Below are 14,249 nucleotides of genomic sequence, written 5' to 3' on the forward strand. Positions count from 1 at the left end.
CGTATTCTTTTATCAGTCACTCAAACTGACGTCACTGTAGAACATACGTCATTGTAGAACAATTTAGCGTAGCCGCAATGTAATGGGTGTCATGTTAGATAAAAGATACCATATCCTTTAGGGGTGCTTCCAATCATCTGCAAGCCTCTCCTACGATGATTCATACCCTCCTTAAATGAGGTGCTCCCCTTAACAAAGCGCGATTTTTGGTAGCTTCAGAAAGCTCATTCACTAACCCAGCTGTTTGGAAGCTAATAAAAGATTTTGAAATTCGCCAGCTGCTTAGTAGTTATAGAAAACTCAACAATCATACGTTACTGAAAACATTGTAATGAAATTTTATCGATTATTGTTACAGCTGGAAAAATATAATGTTAAAACGTGAACAAATATTCGATCTCTTAATCTAATTTCATTTTTTAATAGCTAAGGTTAATTTAATCATTACAAAATTATTGGAAGTGTAAAAGTCAACTTGCGTGTTAAACAAAAATTATCAAAAGGGACAAAAAAGGATGGTGATAATTTGAGTATCATTAGGCCTAGCACTGTTCTAAGATATCTCTTCTGCTGCTAAGCAAGAAGTTTCCCCTCCACTCACCTATCCATCAACCTGCCCCCCACCCACCCAAAGACAATTGCCAACTTTCAATGACCTCTGTGATAATTATAGTTAATTACATTCAAAAAATTATCTTAGATTTAACTCGGGTAATCGTAGCTATAAACAGAGTCTCAAGGCTGGTGAACAGAAGTCAGGGTGAGTGGCTAGCCATGGTATAAACCAAGATTTGTTTATTGGAAAACCCAGTGAATGAATTACGGCTTTATTCTCCGGCTGGTCTTCGGATACAGTTTTGGCAAACAAATGAGATAATCGTATTAGCTACCATGCCAAATGCAATCTAGTTGATAAGAGCAATTACGGAAGCAGGATCAAACTACTGGAAATACCAAAAAGATTTACTCCGAAGGATTAACTTTATCATACTGCATGAAAACAAAGACAAGGCTGAGAATGGTTAAGCGGTGATAGGGAAGCAAAAAGCCCAGGTTTGGGTTATGTATTTGAATTTCTATAACGTTAAAAGCATAAAATAGCAAGAAGGCCTAAAAATAGCATACGATCAGTTTATGAAAATTGTCGTCGCACTTAGATGCTAAAAAAAGCAATTTCTTATAAGCTAGAAATATATTCTATAAATTATTTGCACAAACATTTTGAGGCAATATCGATTAACTGTTGGGAGCTGAGATCTTTTTACAGGATAACTAGACAAAACTTTCGCCGACTGGAAAATATCACTTGGACTGAAAAATATAATAGTCCAAGAAAAGGAAAAATTAAATTATATTATCAAGGCTGCAAGAATCTGCTTGATATGAGAAGTGAACCGGGAAAATGACTGGTATTACATTGTAATATCTCTTAATTTCCAATTTTTTACACACTGCGATTAAAATGATATCGCTGAAATAAAAATATCGATATGTTTGATATTGCATGGCTAATACAAAAGAAAGGGAAAGATCTGATTGATGCTAAACTGTTGGTATGAGGTTATTAATAAGATATGATTGGTATCAAGTAGTCAATACGAAGCTGTTGCTATGATATGATAGATATTATATGTATCATTTAATATTATATTACAAACGAACTGCGTAGAATGGTAAATATAAAACAGATAAAAAATGATTGATATTAAATGATTAATATGAAATGGTTGATAAGAAATTATTGAGACTATACGGCTTAAAAGAAATGGTTAATAAAGGATTGATTTGACACCGCCTATCTAGTGTTATCGATACAATATTACTAGTACTTGGCGCTAGTAATATTACCTGATGTCATGTGGTAATATCACGTAACGTGACCAGGAATGATATTACATGGCATATAAGGCAATATGATTGATATCATTCGTATGACTGGCAGGATATTGACCACAACATTATACCCAACACCAAAGAGTATTGAAGCATATAATCAAGAGAACCCAAACAAGTTTAGGCACAACAAGATCCCAAATAATTCCAGTTACTGATACCAAACATGGTACACAAACATATTCACCTATTAAATAAGTCTCTTGAGAAAATTCAACTCCAAGGAAATAGTGACGTCACGTCAAACAAGATAAAATCCGGAACCATAACTTGCGTTTATACTTTTCGAGCCATTTTGAAATTTGAAGTATAAAAAGCTTATTTTATGTGTAATTGTACAGTATTGTACAAATAATGGATACAAATCTATTCCAGGTATTACTGTAGATGATAAAATATGTATTACACAATGGTGAAGGCCACAACAGTCCTATCGGTTTTAGTCTTTGGTAAGTAACGATTCATTTGTTACAGAATAATTATCTGAACAGTTTTTTGGCGGTACAGAACTTACAAAAGGCTTTGAAAAAAGCAAACATTTTACAACATATTAGCTAAAAGCTTTTTCGTCTGACACTCCTCGGAGAATAAAACGTCAGAATAAGGGTCCGAAAGAACACGATGAAAAATATATACCCAGTTGTAGATGGAAATAGGCCAATCAGAAAAAGACCAGTATAGTTGACCAACAATGCCGCGTGCCTAAAGAACGATTACCGCTGGAGTCCAAGAGAATAATTATCCGTACTACTGTTCCTCTACACGAGCAAGATACATGAGGAAACTTTCACCCAGAGTGAGGGGAGTCACCAGCTCTCTACAATTCCTGGCGTAGGAATCACAAAGTGTAGTCATATCGAAAGAAAGAACCGGGAAATTCTGCTCGAAAAACATAGCTTCTCGGTGTCTAGAATAAATACATATCAACCAAAGGTCGACAAAATACATCTCCTGCTTTACATTTATGGAGCTGATATTTATAACCAGTGGCAAACATCTAGGGGGCGAAGGGGTCGGTCAACCCCAACATTTTTTAGGATGATGGTCTTTTTAAAACATCTTATTAAAACAAAAGGCTTATATCCCCCAATATTTGATCAAATGTCCGTCCCTGTTTATTACTAAAAACTGCTGGATTGGATATGTTTCCAAGCAATAATGGTAAAGGTAATGACTTGATTTTTTGTTTGGGATCTCATAAAAATTTGATTTTTTGTGTTGATAAAATGCATTTTCTTGGTATTTGCAGGCATTCTCATTGATGGTATGACAGCTGTAGATAAAAGCGTACTAAAATTTAAGAAGGACAATATTCAAAATAAAAAGGCGAGGGATGTGATAAGTTCCTTCTTGAATGCGTGGAAAACATCGAAAATAATTCCAGAGTACGGTAGAGATGAAAAGTCGCAAAACGATCCACAAAAATTCAGTGGAAACGAGAACTTCCAATTGGGTAAATTAGACTTTTTGGGACATCGAAAAAGTGAGCTTGACGGGCCGGCACTATTTGCGCTTCGAAATGCCTTAAACCCTAAGCCTGTCAGGAAACCTCACATCAAGCAATCAAACTATGAAGCAGAGACATTTTTTGGCAAAGATGAAGTAGACGAAGACGACAGAAGCCCAGAATTGAAGCTTGCTTCACTTATATCCAAGCCAATATATCATTCACTGCCAGGGGGGAGTCGGCCGAATGCCGAAGATGAGATAAAGCAGTTTATGTTTGGGCAAAATGGAGATACGAACGAAAACAACGTTGGCCTTCCGAGTGATGATTGGCAAGCAAACCTGAATGGCAGAAGGAGCTTTGTGCATGTGCCTGGAACAAAAAGGGATGGCCTATACGTGGATACTGAAGAGCCTGAGATTGAAGATAATGGGCATAAAAGATACGATATACCTTATAGAAATAGCTTGATTCAAAGCATACGAAATCTGCGCAACGAGATACCTGTAGATAATGATGATCATCAAGAGATCAATAACCTGATCCAGCAAATTGGGGATAAAAAGGAGCTGATAACAGACCCATATGATACATTAGCTTTGCCTGTATCAGAGTTCCTCGGTTCACAAGAGAATGACAGGAAATTCTATCGAAAATTGCCTTATAATTTGATTGATGAATACGAAACACGAGACGTGCCAGCCGAGTTTAAATTGCAGAAAAACCACTTATGGGGTAACATACAGAAGCGATGGCGAAGGAGCAAGGTTAACAAGTTACGGTTGCCAGTAGAGGACGAGCGAAATGTAATGGGAGTTGGTAGATCACTTGGAGGTTCCTTGGGAGAAACAGGGCATATGTTTGATGCCTACGGAGAAATCGGCCAGAATGTGGATCAATCATTGCTCAGATTGAACGGGGAGAGAGCATCAGGTTGTGGGCAAACACCAGATCTAACTATGCCGCCCGTAGCAGCTCCTAACCACGGTTCAACACCATCATTGTTCCTTGATAATGCTGGGATACAGCAAGAAGATCCAAAGCAAACTGACAGCGGTATAATACAGATATCACCGGACGGTGCCCACGTGAGGGATTCGATTCACAGGTCACCCGAGACTCTCGCGCATCGCCTAATGAGGCATAGACGGTCGTTGTTGATGTTGCAGAAGCGAAGTCTAGCAGATGCGATAGCAAAGAAAGTTAAAGGTGTGTTGCTTACCTTCAAACATTGGCTGACTGCTATCATCAAGAAACGTTGATTTGACAATTGCTCTCATAGTGAAAAGCCCTATTACAATAAGAAAAATTTCATATAAAATATTTTTCCTTATGAAACCTTTGCAACTTCTCCTAAATGTTCCGTTGTCAAATTTCATTTGCAATATCGACACAGAAACATGAATTCTCCACATAATCGTGTGTAAGTGTCTTTTCTAGAAAGGGAAAAAGAATATTTTCAAGTGATAATTTTCCGAGACCTTTCTTTACCAATAACGAAATTCCCAAGCTTTATGCAGGAAGAGAAACAGGGTCAGTCAGTCCAAGGGGTGTGCATATAGTTCCCGTGTCTTTATCACTTTAGTGTGAAATGGGGAGAAAGGCTTCAATTTGATGAAATAATGAACCTTCACAATCATATGCCAACAAGCTAAGATTAAAATCATTGATTAATCGTGATTATGACGAAAATCTAGGAATAGACCTTGCTAGAAAGATTTGTTTGGTTCGTTGTAGAAAAATCAACTCTACACGCAAGGAAAATTGCAAGCACAGCTGCAGGGAGATCGTTAACTGGCCATTATGCAGGAGGTTCAGCTACCTCACGAGGGACAGAAGAAGATGATGGTATTCTTGAGGATAGTGAACATGACAACTTGGACGATAAGCTTTCGCATGATTCGACACCATTGCTAATGAAAATCGCACAGCATGACAGAGAAGATGCGAATAAGTTCTGGAGCAACAAACATTCACCAGGGAATGGATTTTACACCGGTAATGTCTCATGAGATGTCTTTTAGATTATTATTATCACTTTGTAGAACCTTAAATTTGCAGACAATATTTTTTCGACTTGGTTGATATTTGGTTTTTGATATTTGACGTTGATGTCCCATGAGTCGAATTTATGCACAAAAACGCACCCTCCATTCTAGTAGAAAATAGATTTAAACCTACAACCCGGTAGAAAAACACTGAAATTCTTTGGGAAAAATGTTTGGATCTACATTCCGGTACAAAAATATCCTACATTCAGGTAGGAAAAGATCAGGGACTAGATTCCAGCAAATATACCCTGTTCTACATTCCGGTACAAAAAATATACTACATTCCGGTAGGAAAAGATCCGGGACTAGATTCCAGCAAAAAATACCTTGTTCTACATTCCGAAGTGGAAAATATCTGGATCTACATTCCGGCAAGAAAACACCTCGACCTACTTTTTGTCAGGAAAATATCCGGGCGTGCTTTTCTTTTGCAATTCGGCAAGATGTGGCCCTTCTTTAATGTCCTCATTTCAATTGAGACTATCCAGCTCTTACTAGGCCTAAAATTTTTATTACGCTTATCTTCATTCCCCTCTATGTTAACATTTTTACATTAGACAAATCTTAATGCATTACTGCAAAGTTATATAAAAGTTAATCAGTACTTAGCCATTGAGAAAGCATTTCGAGAAAAGAAAAATTGAGAACAAACAAAAAAATACTTTGCAGGTCACGGAGAAGGCCCCAACCATGCTTACCTTGGCGATTACTTCGGTCATGGTCCTGATGAGATGCTCCACGACGACGGGATCAAGTCACTGGAGGAGTCTGCCTCGCCTGAAGATCACCACACTGCGAATTTGATAGACTCGATCTGGGAACATGATCTTGGTGAGGATCATTTAGGTGGACATCATGTCGAGAGACACCATGGTCTCAAGATTAAGTCATATTTCGGAGGCCACCGCTCACCCGGAATAATGTTACCAACTGAGACATTAGATGGCATCGATACACATTGGACGGGGCATCTACCGCATGTCCACTCATCTGAATATTGTAAGGATCTAGAACAATTTAGAAGCAGGCTAAAGTGCGCAAGTACTAATACTTTGTTTAGCCCTCAGAACTGGTGTCACTGTAAAAGCCAGGGCATAATAGAGATTTATTCATACATACTCAAAGCACAATAGTGGCATTCAAAACAATTCTTGGAGTAATGAATTGGCAAAACTTTGCTAAATCATTTAGTTAAACATATTAGAAATCAGCGGTTCTTAAAAACAATTTCTAGCATTTTCTTTTCTGTTATTTGCTAGCACAAATTGTCAATTTTTTTAGAAAAGTAGCAACTGTCATTGAGAGTTTCTGCAGCCAGGTATCATGATCCTTTATCTAGAGTAAACATCTAGAGAAAAATTTTGCTTTGCATGGAAGGAACAGGATCAGAGCAATAACGAACTTTCTTGCTGAATTCAACATTTTTAAAGAACTGTGGCAATCTAAGCAATAAATATGTGAATCATGCCTGCATTGTTTTGAAAGTTTTGAGTTGCCGTGCCTACACGAATCATGGGTTGTGTTTCATGCCACAGCAAACAATTTTGCAAATCAGAAAGGTGTGTTGTTCCGTAAAGATAAGGAATAGGGTACGATATAAAAAGGGTTGAGAACCAATTTGTCATTCAAATCATAAAATATCTGAGTCAGAAGAATTTTACAATTTATGATAAACTATTTCAATCCCGAGCGACAAAAGATATATGAGATACCAGATAATAATAATCTGTAATATGTTTGCAGCACATAACGACGGTCATCCGATAGATTTCTCGCCAACACGGATTAAGGCGATCCAAGCAATCCAAGATGATCCTGCCATAGATGCTGAATTGAATCCTCATGACGGGATTGGAATAGTGATGGGGCATGGTCATCATGCTTCGCATGGATACCACCACGAAGAGGGCCACACGTTTGGAGGTAGCTATGCTCATATCGATATGAGTCAAAAGGGGGTGTATTTTAGTGAGTCGGGGCAGATTTTCAGGGGGTCTTATTTTCCTATTATTAATCCTGTTCTGCTGCAGCTCTTCGGTACTTCAAAAATTAACAATATAAAACAAATAAAAAGAAGAGTTTGTTTGTTGAGGCAACTTTAGGGCGGGTGGGGGAGTTACCGAAGAAGTGGGTTTTGGATTAGTAAGAAATGGGGTTTTTTGAACCCATTGGCTCAAATTGAACTGAAAAAGAGCAATTATATCTCATTTACATACCAACATTGTCTATAACACGCCCCAAATCAAAGACTGGTTACGATAACCGATTAGCGATTAGCGATTAGTGATTAGCGATTAGCGAAGAATACGACTAGCATTGGGGCCTTATGTAAGCTTACCCCTACCTAACATACTACAATTTATAACAATAAACAAACTGCACCAAGTCAATTACAGGATCTTCTATTTGCTTACCAAGGAATGAACTTGGCTCCTGTTGTTGGTGACCCAGTGCACGTAGAAGACTCGCACGAGGAGGAGTACAAGCAACACATTGACAATCTGCTGTCACAATACCATGGCTTGGAGGAGCGCCTTAGAGGGACAGGCGGGACACTAGCCGGACATATGGACCCAAGCGCATTCGCTCATCACGGAAGCCACCATCTTCATACTGGATACGACTGTGAGTAAAAATTAAAAATATATCTATTTGCCTTTTTATCAAGCATATGACTTAATTCAAAAAGTAATCAGCAATGAGGAAATTTTTGAAAAGAAGGGTTTTGCAAGGCCATCGATACAAATACATTACGTCCCGCTAGATGCATTTTCTGTATTTTGTCTTTAAAGCAACAAAGGCTATTTGCCATCTTAATTATTTAATTTGGTTTCCTGGTACTTATAATCGATCGTATTTCTTTTCATGCAGTATACGCATACAAGAATCCATGGGAGAATATGAAGATCCCGTATCATGTGCCAGGTAATGAATACAGCAAAATACAACACAATGAAATAAAATATTAGGTTGTACGATAGCTAAGATGCGGTATGACATAATACGATACGATACGATACGATACGATACGATACGATACGATACGATACAATACAATACGATACGATACGATACGATACGATACGATACGATACGATACGATACGATACAATACAATACGATACGATACGATACAATAGAATACGATACGACCCAGTATAATACAATAAAATACGACCTGATACAGTATAGTACTTTCGGTATAATATAATACGTTACAGTATGATACAATATGAGACGATACGAAACAGTGTAAAACAAAATGATTTGATACAACAAGATAAGATGCGATTAAGTATAAAACAATACGAAACGACACGAAACAATTCGATACACGTTAATACGATACGATAAGATAAGATACGATATGATAGAATATTTATAGATATAGACGTAAAATATTTGCAGGTACAGCGAAACATCCATAAACTAAACAACTGTAGAAACATAAACGTCCATATTTTCAGTTGTAAAGACACTTTTCTTGTTCAGAGCGCTGGCTGCAGAAAAATAATGCCGGGAAAAATTGTTTGTTAATATGTCAATTAAAAGAGAAGCTTAGGCTGCTCTTATATCTCATGGAATAGATCCAGCTCCCTAACTAAAATCAAAATACTTAAATTCTAGTGGTCAATCACCCAGTAATGGAATCAGAAGATCCTCCTCCGTCACCACTGACGTTTGAAGGAAAAACTGACGAGAAAGGCGCCCCGATGATTGAGGGTGGCAAAGAGGAGGGTGGCAAAGGTGGTCCCTTGGTTGAGGGGTCCAAGGCTGTTCCAGAAAAAAACACCGAGAAAGAGTCGCCAAAGGGGGCAAAGAGCTCAGGCAAAAAAGCTCCCGCACCAGTTATACCGAAGCAAAGGGGAGGTCCAGATGTTAGCACGGGAAAAAATGAGACCTCAACATCTGATAAAGAAAAAGAGGCAAAAAATACAGAGGAAGGAAGCAAGGTGGATGAGAATCTGAAAGAGGTAAGCGAAGCTCTTCAGTACCTTATGAAACGCTGCATATCCTAGTTAAATAGCAATAGAATCAGATACCTGAGTAAACGAATGTCAGGATGAACGAATGCATTTGAAACGTCAATCTCATTCAAAAGCACCATGGGTACTTAGACAGATGTATTCGATAATTCTAGAATGCCTTCAAAATTATGATATTTTTTATAGTAAAAAGAATAAACAAACTATATTTTGACACTTCAATGTAACAACACGTCATTGAGCAATAAATTTTTACAAAATACGATTATGTCTTGTTCCTCTGCACACAATCGATAATTTGGTTCGCTTTTATATAAAGACCTTAGGTAAAAAATCATTTTGCCAGATGTGTGAGGAATCATTTTGTTTACATTAAAATATTCGAGTACCACTTGGTCTAACAGACTATTGGAATATGATATCAAATCATCTTGTCTTTGAAGAACAGTAGCCAAAAAGGACAAATTGAGATTTTACAGCCCGTCTGTACCAGTAAAGCTGTAATTAAAATTAGGTCTTTTAAACGGTTCAATTATACCAGCAATAATTGAAGTAATTTGATCATTAAGAGAGTATTGAAGTTAAGAGCATGTCCAATACTTCATAATTAAAAATAATCTGTTTAAAGTTTATCACCCATTCTTGCGCAATTGATAAGAATTCGCTGCAAATTAAGGATTTTGAAAATCCACAAACAGTTTAAAATCCATCTACAAATGTCAGCCACCATCAATTAACATGGTTCTGTAAGCATTACTATCCACAGAGCAAATACGCAGCTTGACTTTTTAAATCTTCTTAAACACTAGATTTAGCTTGTTATATATAAAGAGAGTTCGTTAAAGTAAAGACCAAGTTTTGAAGCACACATTCTACAATTAATGAATATTATATTCTATAGTATTATATTTATATTTCTTAGCTAATACCATTATATTCTTAGATAAAGTTAAGGAAAGCAATTTCTGATAACAGCATTTGTTTAAGAGTGAATTGAGGTTATGCTACAAACGTGACGTCATTTAGCGAGACCAATTCGAAAAGAATTAACCAAGGAGATGAAAGTAATGAAAAAAATACGATAAAAATGGGATGAAATAACTTTTACAGGATTTTTCAGCCAAAGCTTTAGTGCTTAAGATATCAAAGAAATAATTAAATATTAATAATAAACTTTCGAATTATTAATAAAGATTTTTATATTTAATTACATTACTTATATAGGATGGGAATTACTAAATTAGATCAGGATTTTCAAGCTGAAATAACGTCTTATCGTAATTCAGGTTTCCATTTTTGTCGATCTGCTCACAATTTGGTGAAAGTAGAAGTTCTAGATTTTGAAACAAAGATTTAGGAAAGAGTACGCTCACAAAGTGTGCTAGCAAAGTCGTGAGATCGGTTTTTAATTAGTCTGCATAGATCTTATTATGCTAAATTTTGATCGGTAAACTTTTCAAAGCAAGATGTTGCAGGCAAATAATTACCAATATTTTAAAGGTCTGTTCGTTCCCCTTTGAAGGAATGAACTTCAAAAGCTAATGATTGTGTTTTGGTCATTGCATTGATAAAAAATGTGACATCATAGCATTCGATAATTCAACTCTGTATATAGCTGAAATTTCGATATGCACATTGCACGATAACTTACTTTTAATATTACAAACAAATGTTTAGCTATCTTCCAAAAAAAATCGATAATTTGGAGGAGGCGTCCCGAATCCTCCTTCTACTCATTGCCTAGTCCGCCGCAGCCCTTGAAAGAGGCTCAGATCTCGCTGTTGTTTGAAAACCATTGTTTTTGTTCTTGAAGGAAAACAGTTCAAAAGAAGAGGTCAAGGAAAGCAGTTCTTTGACTGATAATAAAGCAGATGACAAGAATAAAGGAAACGACGACGAGCAAGTAGAAGCCCAAGCGAATGAAAAACCAAAAGAGGATGGCAACGAAGCTGAGTCGAAGGAAGAAAAGGTCAAAGAAAAAACAGAGAAAGAGAAGGGGGGTCGTGACAAGGGGGATCATGACAAGGGGGATGAGGGTTTTAAGAAGCTTATCGAGAAAATGATGAGCAGCACAGGCAAACAAAGTGAGTTGCTGAACAATTTGAAAAAAGCACTTGGAGAGGAAGCCATGAATCCAAAAAGTGTCACAGCATTGCAGCTGGCAAAATTAAAGCAGCTTGGCTCAATGCAAGAAGCACTTCTGTCGTCATTGGTAAAGCAAGGTGCAAAGAAGATCAAACAAAACAGTCAACATGACTCTGATGCAAACGGAGTTAGTGATCTAAAGCAATTGATAGAGCTTCAAAGTTTACAACAGCTTGGAGCTGGAATCAAAGCCAACGTATTAGCAAATGCAGTAAGACAGAATTCGCTGCTTCAGTCTTTGAAATCTGCCCAGGAAAACATCCTTAGTAAGATAAAGACACATTCAGAGTTATTAGAAAACGGTGTTTTGGACAAGCAAGAAGAGAAAGGCAGTCAGGCGTCAGAAATTCAGAAGTTTTTTGGTAAAATTCCCATCAATTTCATGGGCAGCGATCTTGGTAATGTCGGAAGCGAGAAAATAACAGGCAGGAGTCACCAAGGCATAGGAGTCGGCAATGCTGTCGATGAAAACAATATTGGTGAGTTTACAATGTTCATATACATAAAAATACAGATATCTCTATGTTGAAATCTTTTGGCGCCTATTTCGAAGCGGTGTGTAAGCATTGTGAAGACTTTTAACTAGTCCAGTCCAGACTTTTTCGACCAATGAATAACTGTTGATATGTTGCGCTTGCTTTTCTGCAGAGTCCAAATGTTAATATCAAAATATTCTCATAACTTTAATGATCTCAAATAGTCAACAGGAGCAATAGAGCTGATATTAAATGTGGCGTTAAATGATCGATTTTCTTTGCCCACTTTGCACTTTTTATTCTGACAGCATAACAATCAGGCTAAGTTGAAATGTAACCAATCTGTGCTTTTCTCTCTTAAGCTGGAGTGGAGTTTCTAAGCGACTTGCAATTGATTTGAACTATGCTTCTGTCCATTCTAGGCGGTTTGGTACACAGTTTGAGCTTGGTGCATAAGAAGAAACCACAAACAGCATTGCGGGCATCTAACATCAAGCCAATGCTTAGCAATCTTATCAGTGAATCACTGATGAAGACTATGAAAAACAAGCTGCGGCATATGAGCAGGAATAATGTGAAGGAGAACAAGGAAAGCACAAGCACAGACAGTGTCTATAGTACGATTGGCAGTGAAGGTCCGACCACGGTGTCAGAAGAGTCACCACACCGGAGGAGCAGTCATACTAGAGGGAAGAAGAAGGAAAAGTCAGCAAATAAGCCTAAGGAAGAAAAAGAAGAGAAAGATTCGGATGAAACGGCGACAGAGAAAGCTGAGATTGCGTCCGTGCAAGGAAAGGACTTTGATATTGATGTGGTCAGTAAAAAAGATAAAATAAAAACACATTGAGCAGGTCGTTATGCAAACGAAGGAGATGATTCAGAAACCTCCGTTTTCAAATTGGTATTAGTTAAAAATAGTTTTACATTTTCCAGAGGGTAAAACAAAGAGATAAGACAATGTTCTTTATAAATTGAAGTACAGCCTTGGATATGGCCTTATTTCAATATAAAAACCAGACGATTAAAACTGTTTTTAAGAACAGTTACGTTAGACGTCCCTCGTAAAAAGTTGACTTATCAATAAAGTTGTATCCAGCTTTGAATGCTTTAAGGGCAGACCATGCATTTGCTGACGCAAAAGGTCGAGATAAAGCTATTACCGAGGTTGATTACGAAGGGTTGTTTTCTGAAAAAAGATCAATAAATTAAACTAAAATTACTGCGAGAAAAAGAACTCACCACTTCCTGACTTGCCACCCGATTTGCCGCTGTCCATTCGTCGTATCACCAGCAACCCCTCTAATAGATAAGAAAAACAGGCATTATTCGAACAGGGAGAGGAAAAAAATCACGTTTTTACTCGATATCAATATGCTTCTTTGCTTGCCAACATTTTTCAACTTTAAGAGGGGGTACAGTTTTCACGGTCATTGACTATTTTTATCCGATTATTAACTAGTCAATAATATTTATGCAAGTTGATAAGTATTCACTAGAATAACTAATATGTACAGTCAATCAATGTAATTTTGTTAAATATCAAATTCTAATTAAACTTATTTATAACTTACTGCTAAATATAGTGTAACAATTGTAGCCAATAGAATGTATTGTAGAAAATAATAAATGAGTAACTATTTATTAAAATTTCTGAATTGTGTATCGCTACCTCTCTAAAAATTTGGTAGGAGGGCACCAATTTCTGCTGTGATACAGCCTTCAGCAGTTGATATCGTCGTTAGGCTTTCAAAGCAACAAACTTTAAGAATCAAAAGATCACAAAAACAATTTTTAAAGAGAAATAGGCGAAATAAAATTGAAGTGGACACAGCCAACATAGAAATTGTAGAAACAATATCCCGGATTGATTAGTTAAAATTGTTGGAAAAAATAAATAAAATTCAAGTTTTTCAAGTTCTGTTCTGAACATACGTGAACCGGCGGCTTTTCGGTATATAAACAGCGCCAAATATTGAATCATTGATGAGAAAAAAGTTTTTAAAAGAGAAATGATAATATTTCCAGTGCAAGAAGGGACGATTAAGTGTTCATGGTGATAGACGCTACAAGCAAAGCGTCAAATAACAGGGATACCAAGAGAATGAGTACAGGGAGAAATTGACTGATACTTACACCGATTTTTGATATCATATTAACTGATGCGAGGACCTGTCGGGGAAGAGACAGCCACCAGGACTTTAAGACCCCAATCTTAGGATATCAAGGCTCAAGAATTTATACATAAAGCACT

The 14,249-nt window shown here is 37.0% G+C and overlaps 1 protein-coding gene across 1 annotated transcript; it reads left to right on the forward strand.

Annotated features, from left to right (window-relative positions):
* The first annotated feature begins 757 nt into the window (after positions 1-757).
* LOC135695394 (uncharacterized) lies at positions 758-14,202 on the forward strand. Its single transcript, XM_065214470.2, has 11 exons — positions 758-1,053; positions 2,269-2,342; positions 3,143-4,549; positions 5,078-5,338; positions 6,061-6,390; positions 7,135-7,314; positions 7,810-8,016; positions 8,263-8,316; positions 9,019-9,365; positions 11,191-12,001; positions 12,421-14,202. The coding sequence occupies exons 2-11, from the start codon at positions 2,291-2,293 to the stop codon at positions 12,843-12,845; spliced, it is 4,074 nt and encodes a 1,357-aa protein (XP_065070542.2). The 5' UTR covers positions 758-1,053; positions 2,269-2,290; the 3' UTR covers positions 12,846-14,202.
* The last annotated feature ends 47 nt before the right edge of the window (positions 14,203-14,249 follow it).

This window comes from Rhopilema esculentum, chromosome 2, assembly GCF_057945365.1.
Source record: "Rhopilema esculentum isolate cy_ngs chromosome 2, ASM5794536v1, whole genome shotgun sequence".
In the NCBI taxonomy this organism is placed as follows: Eukaryota; Metazoa; Cnidaria; class Scyphozoa; order Rhizostomeae; family Rhizostomatidae; genus Rhopilema; species Rhopilema esculentum.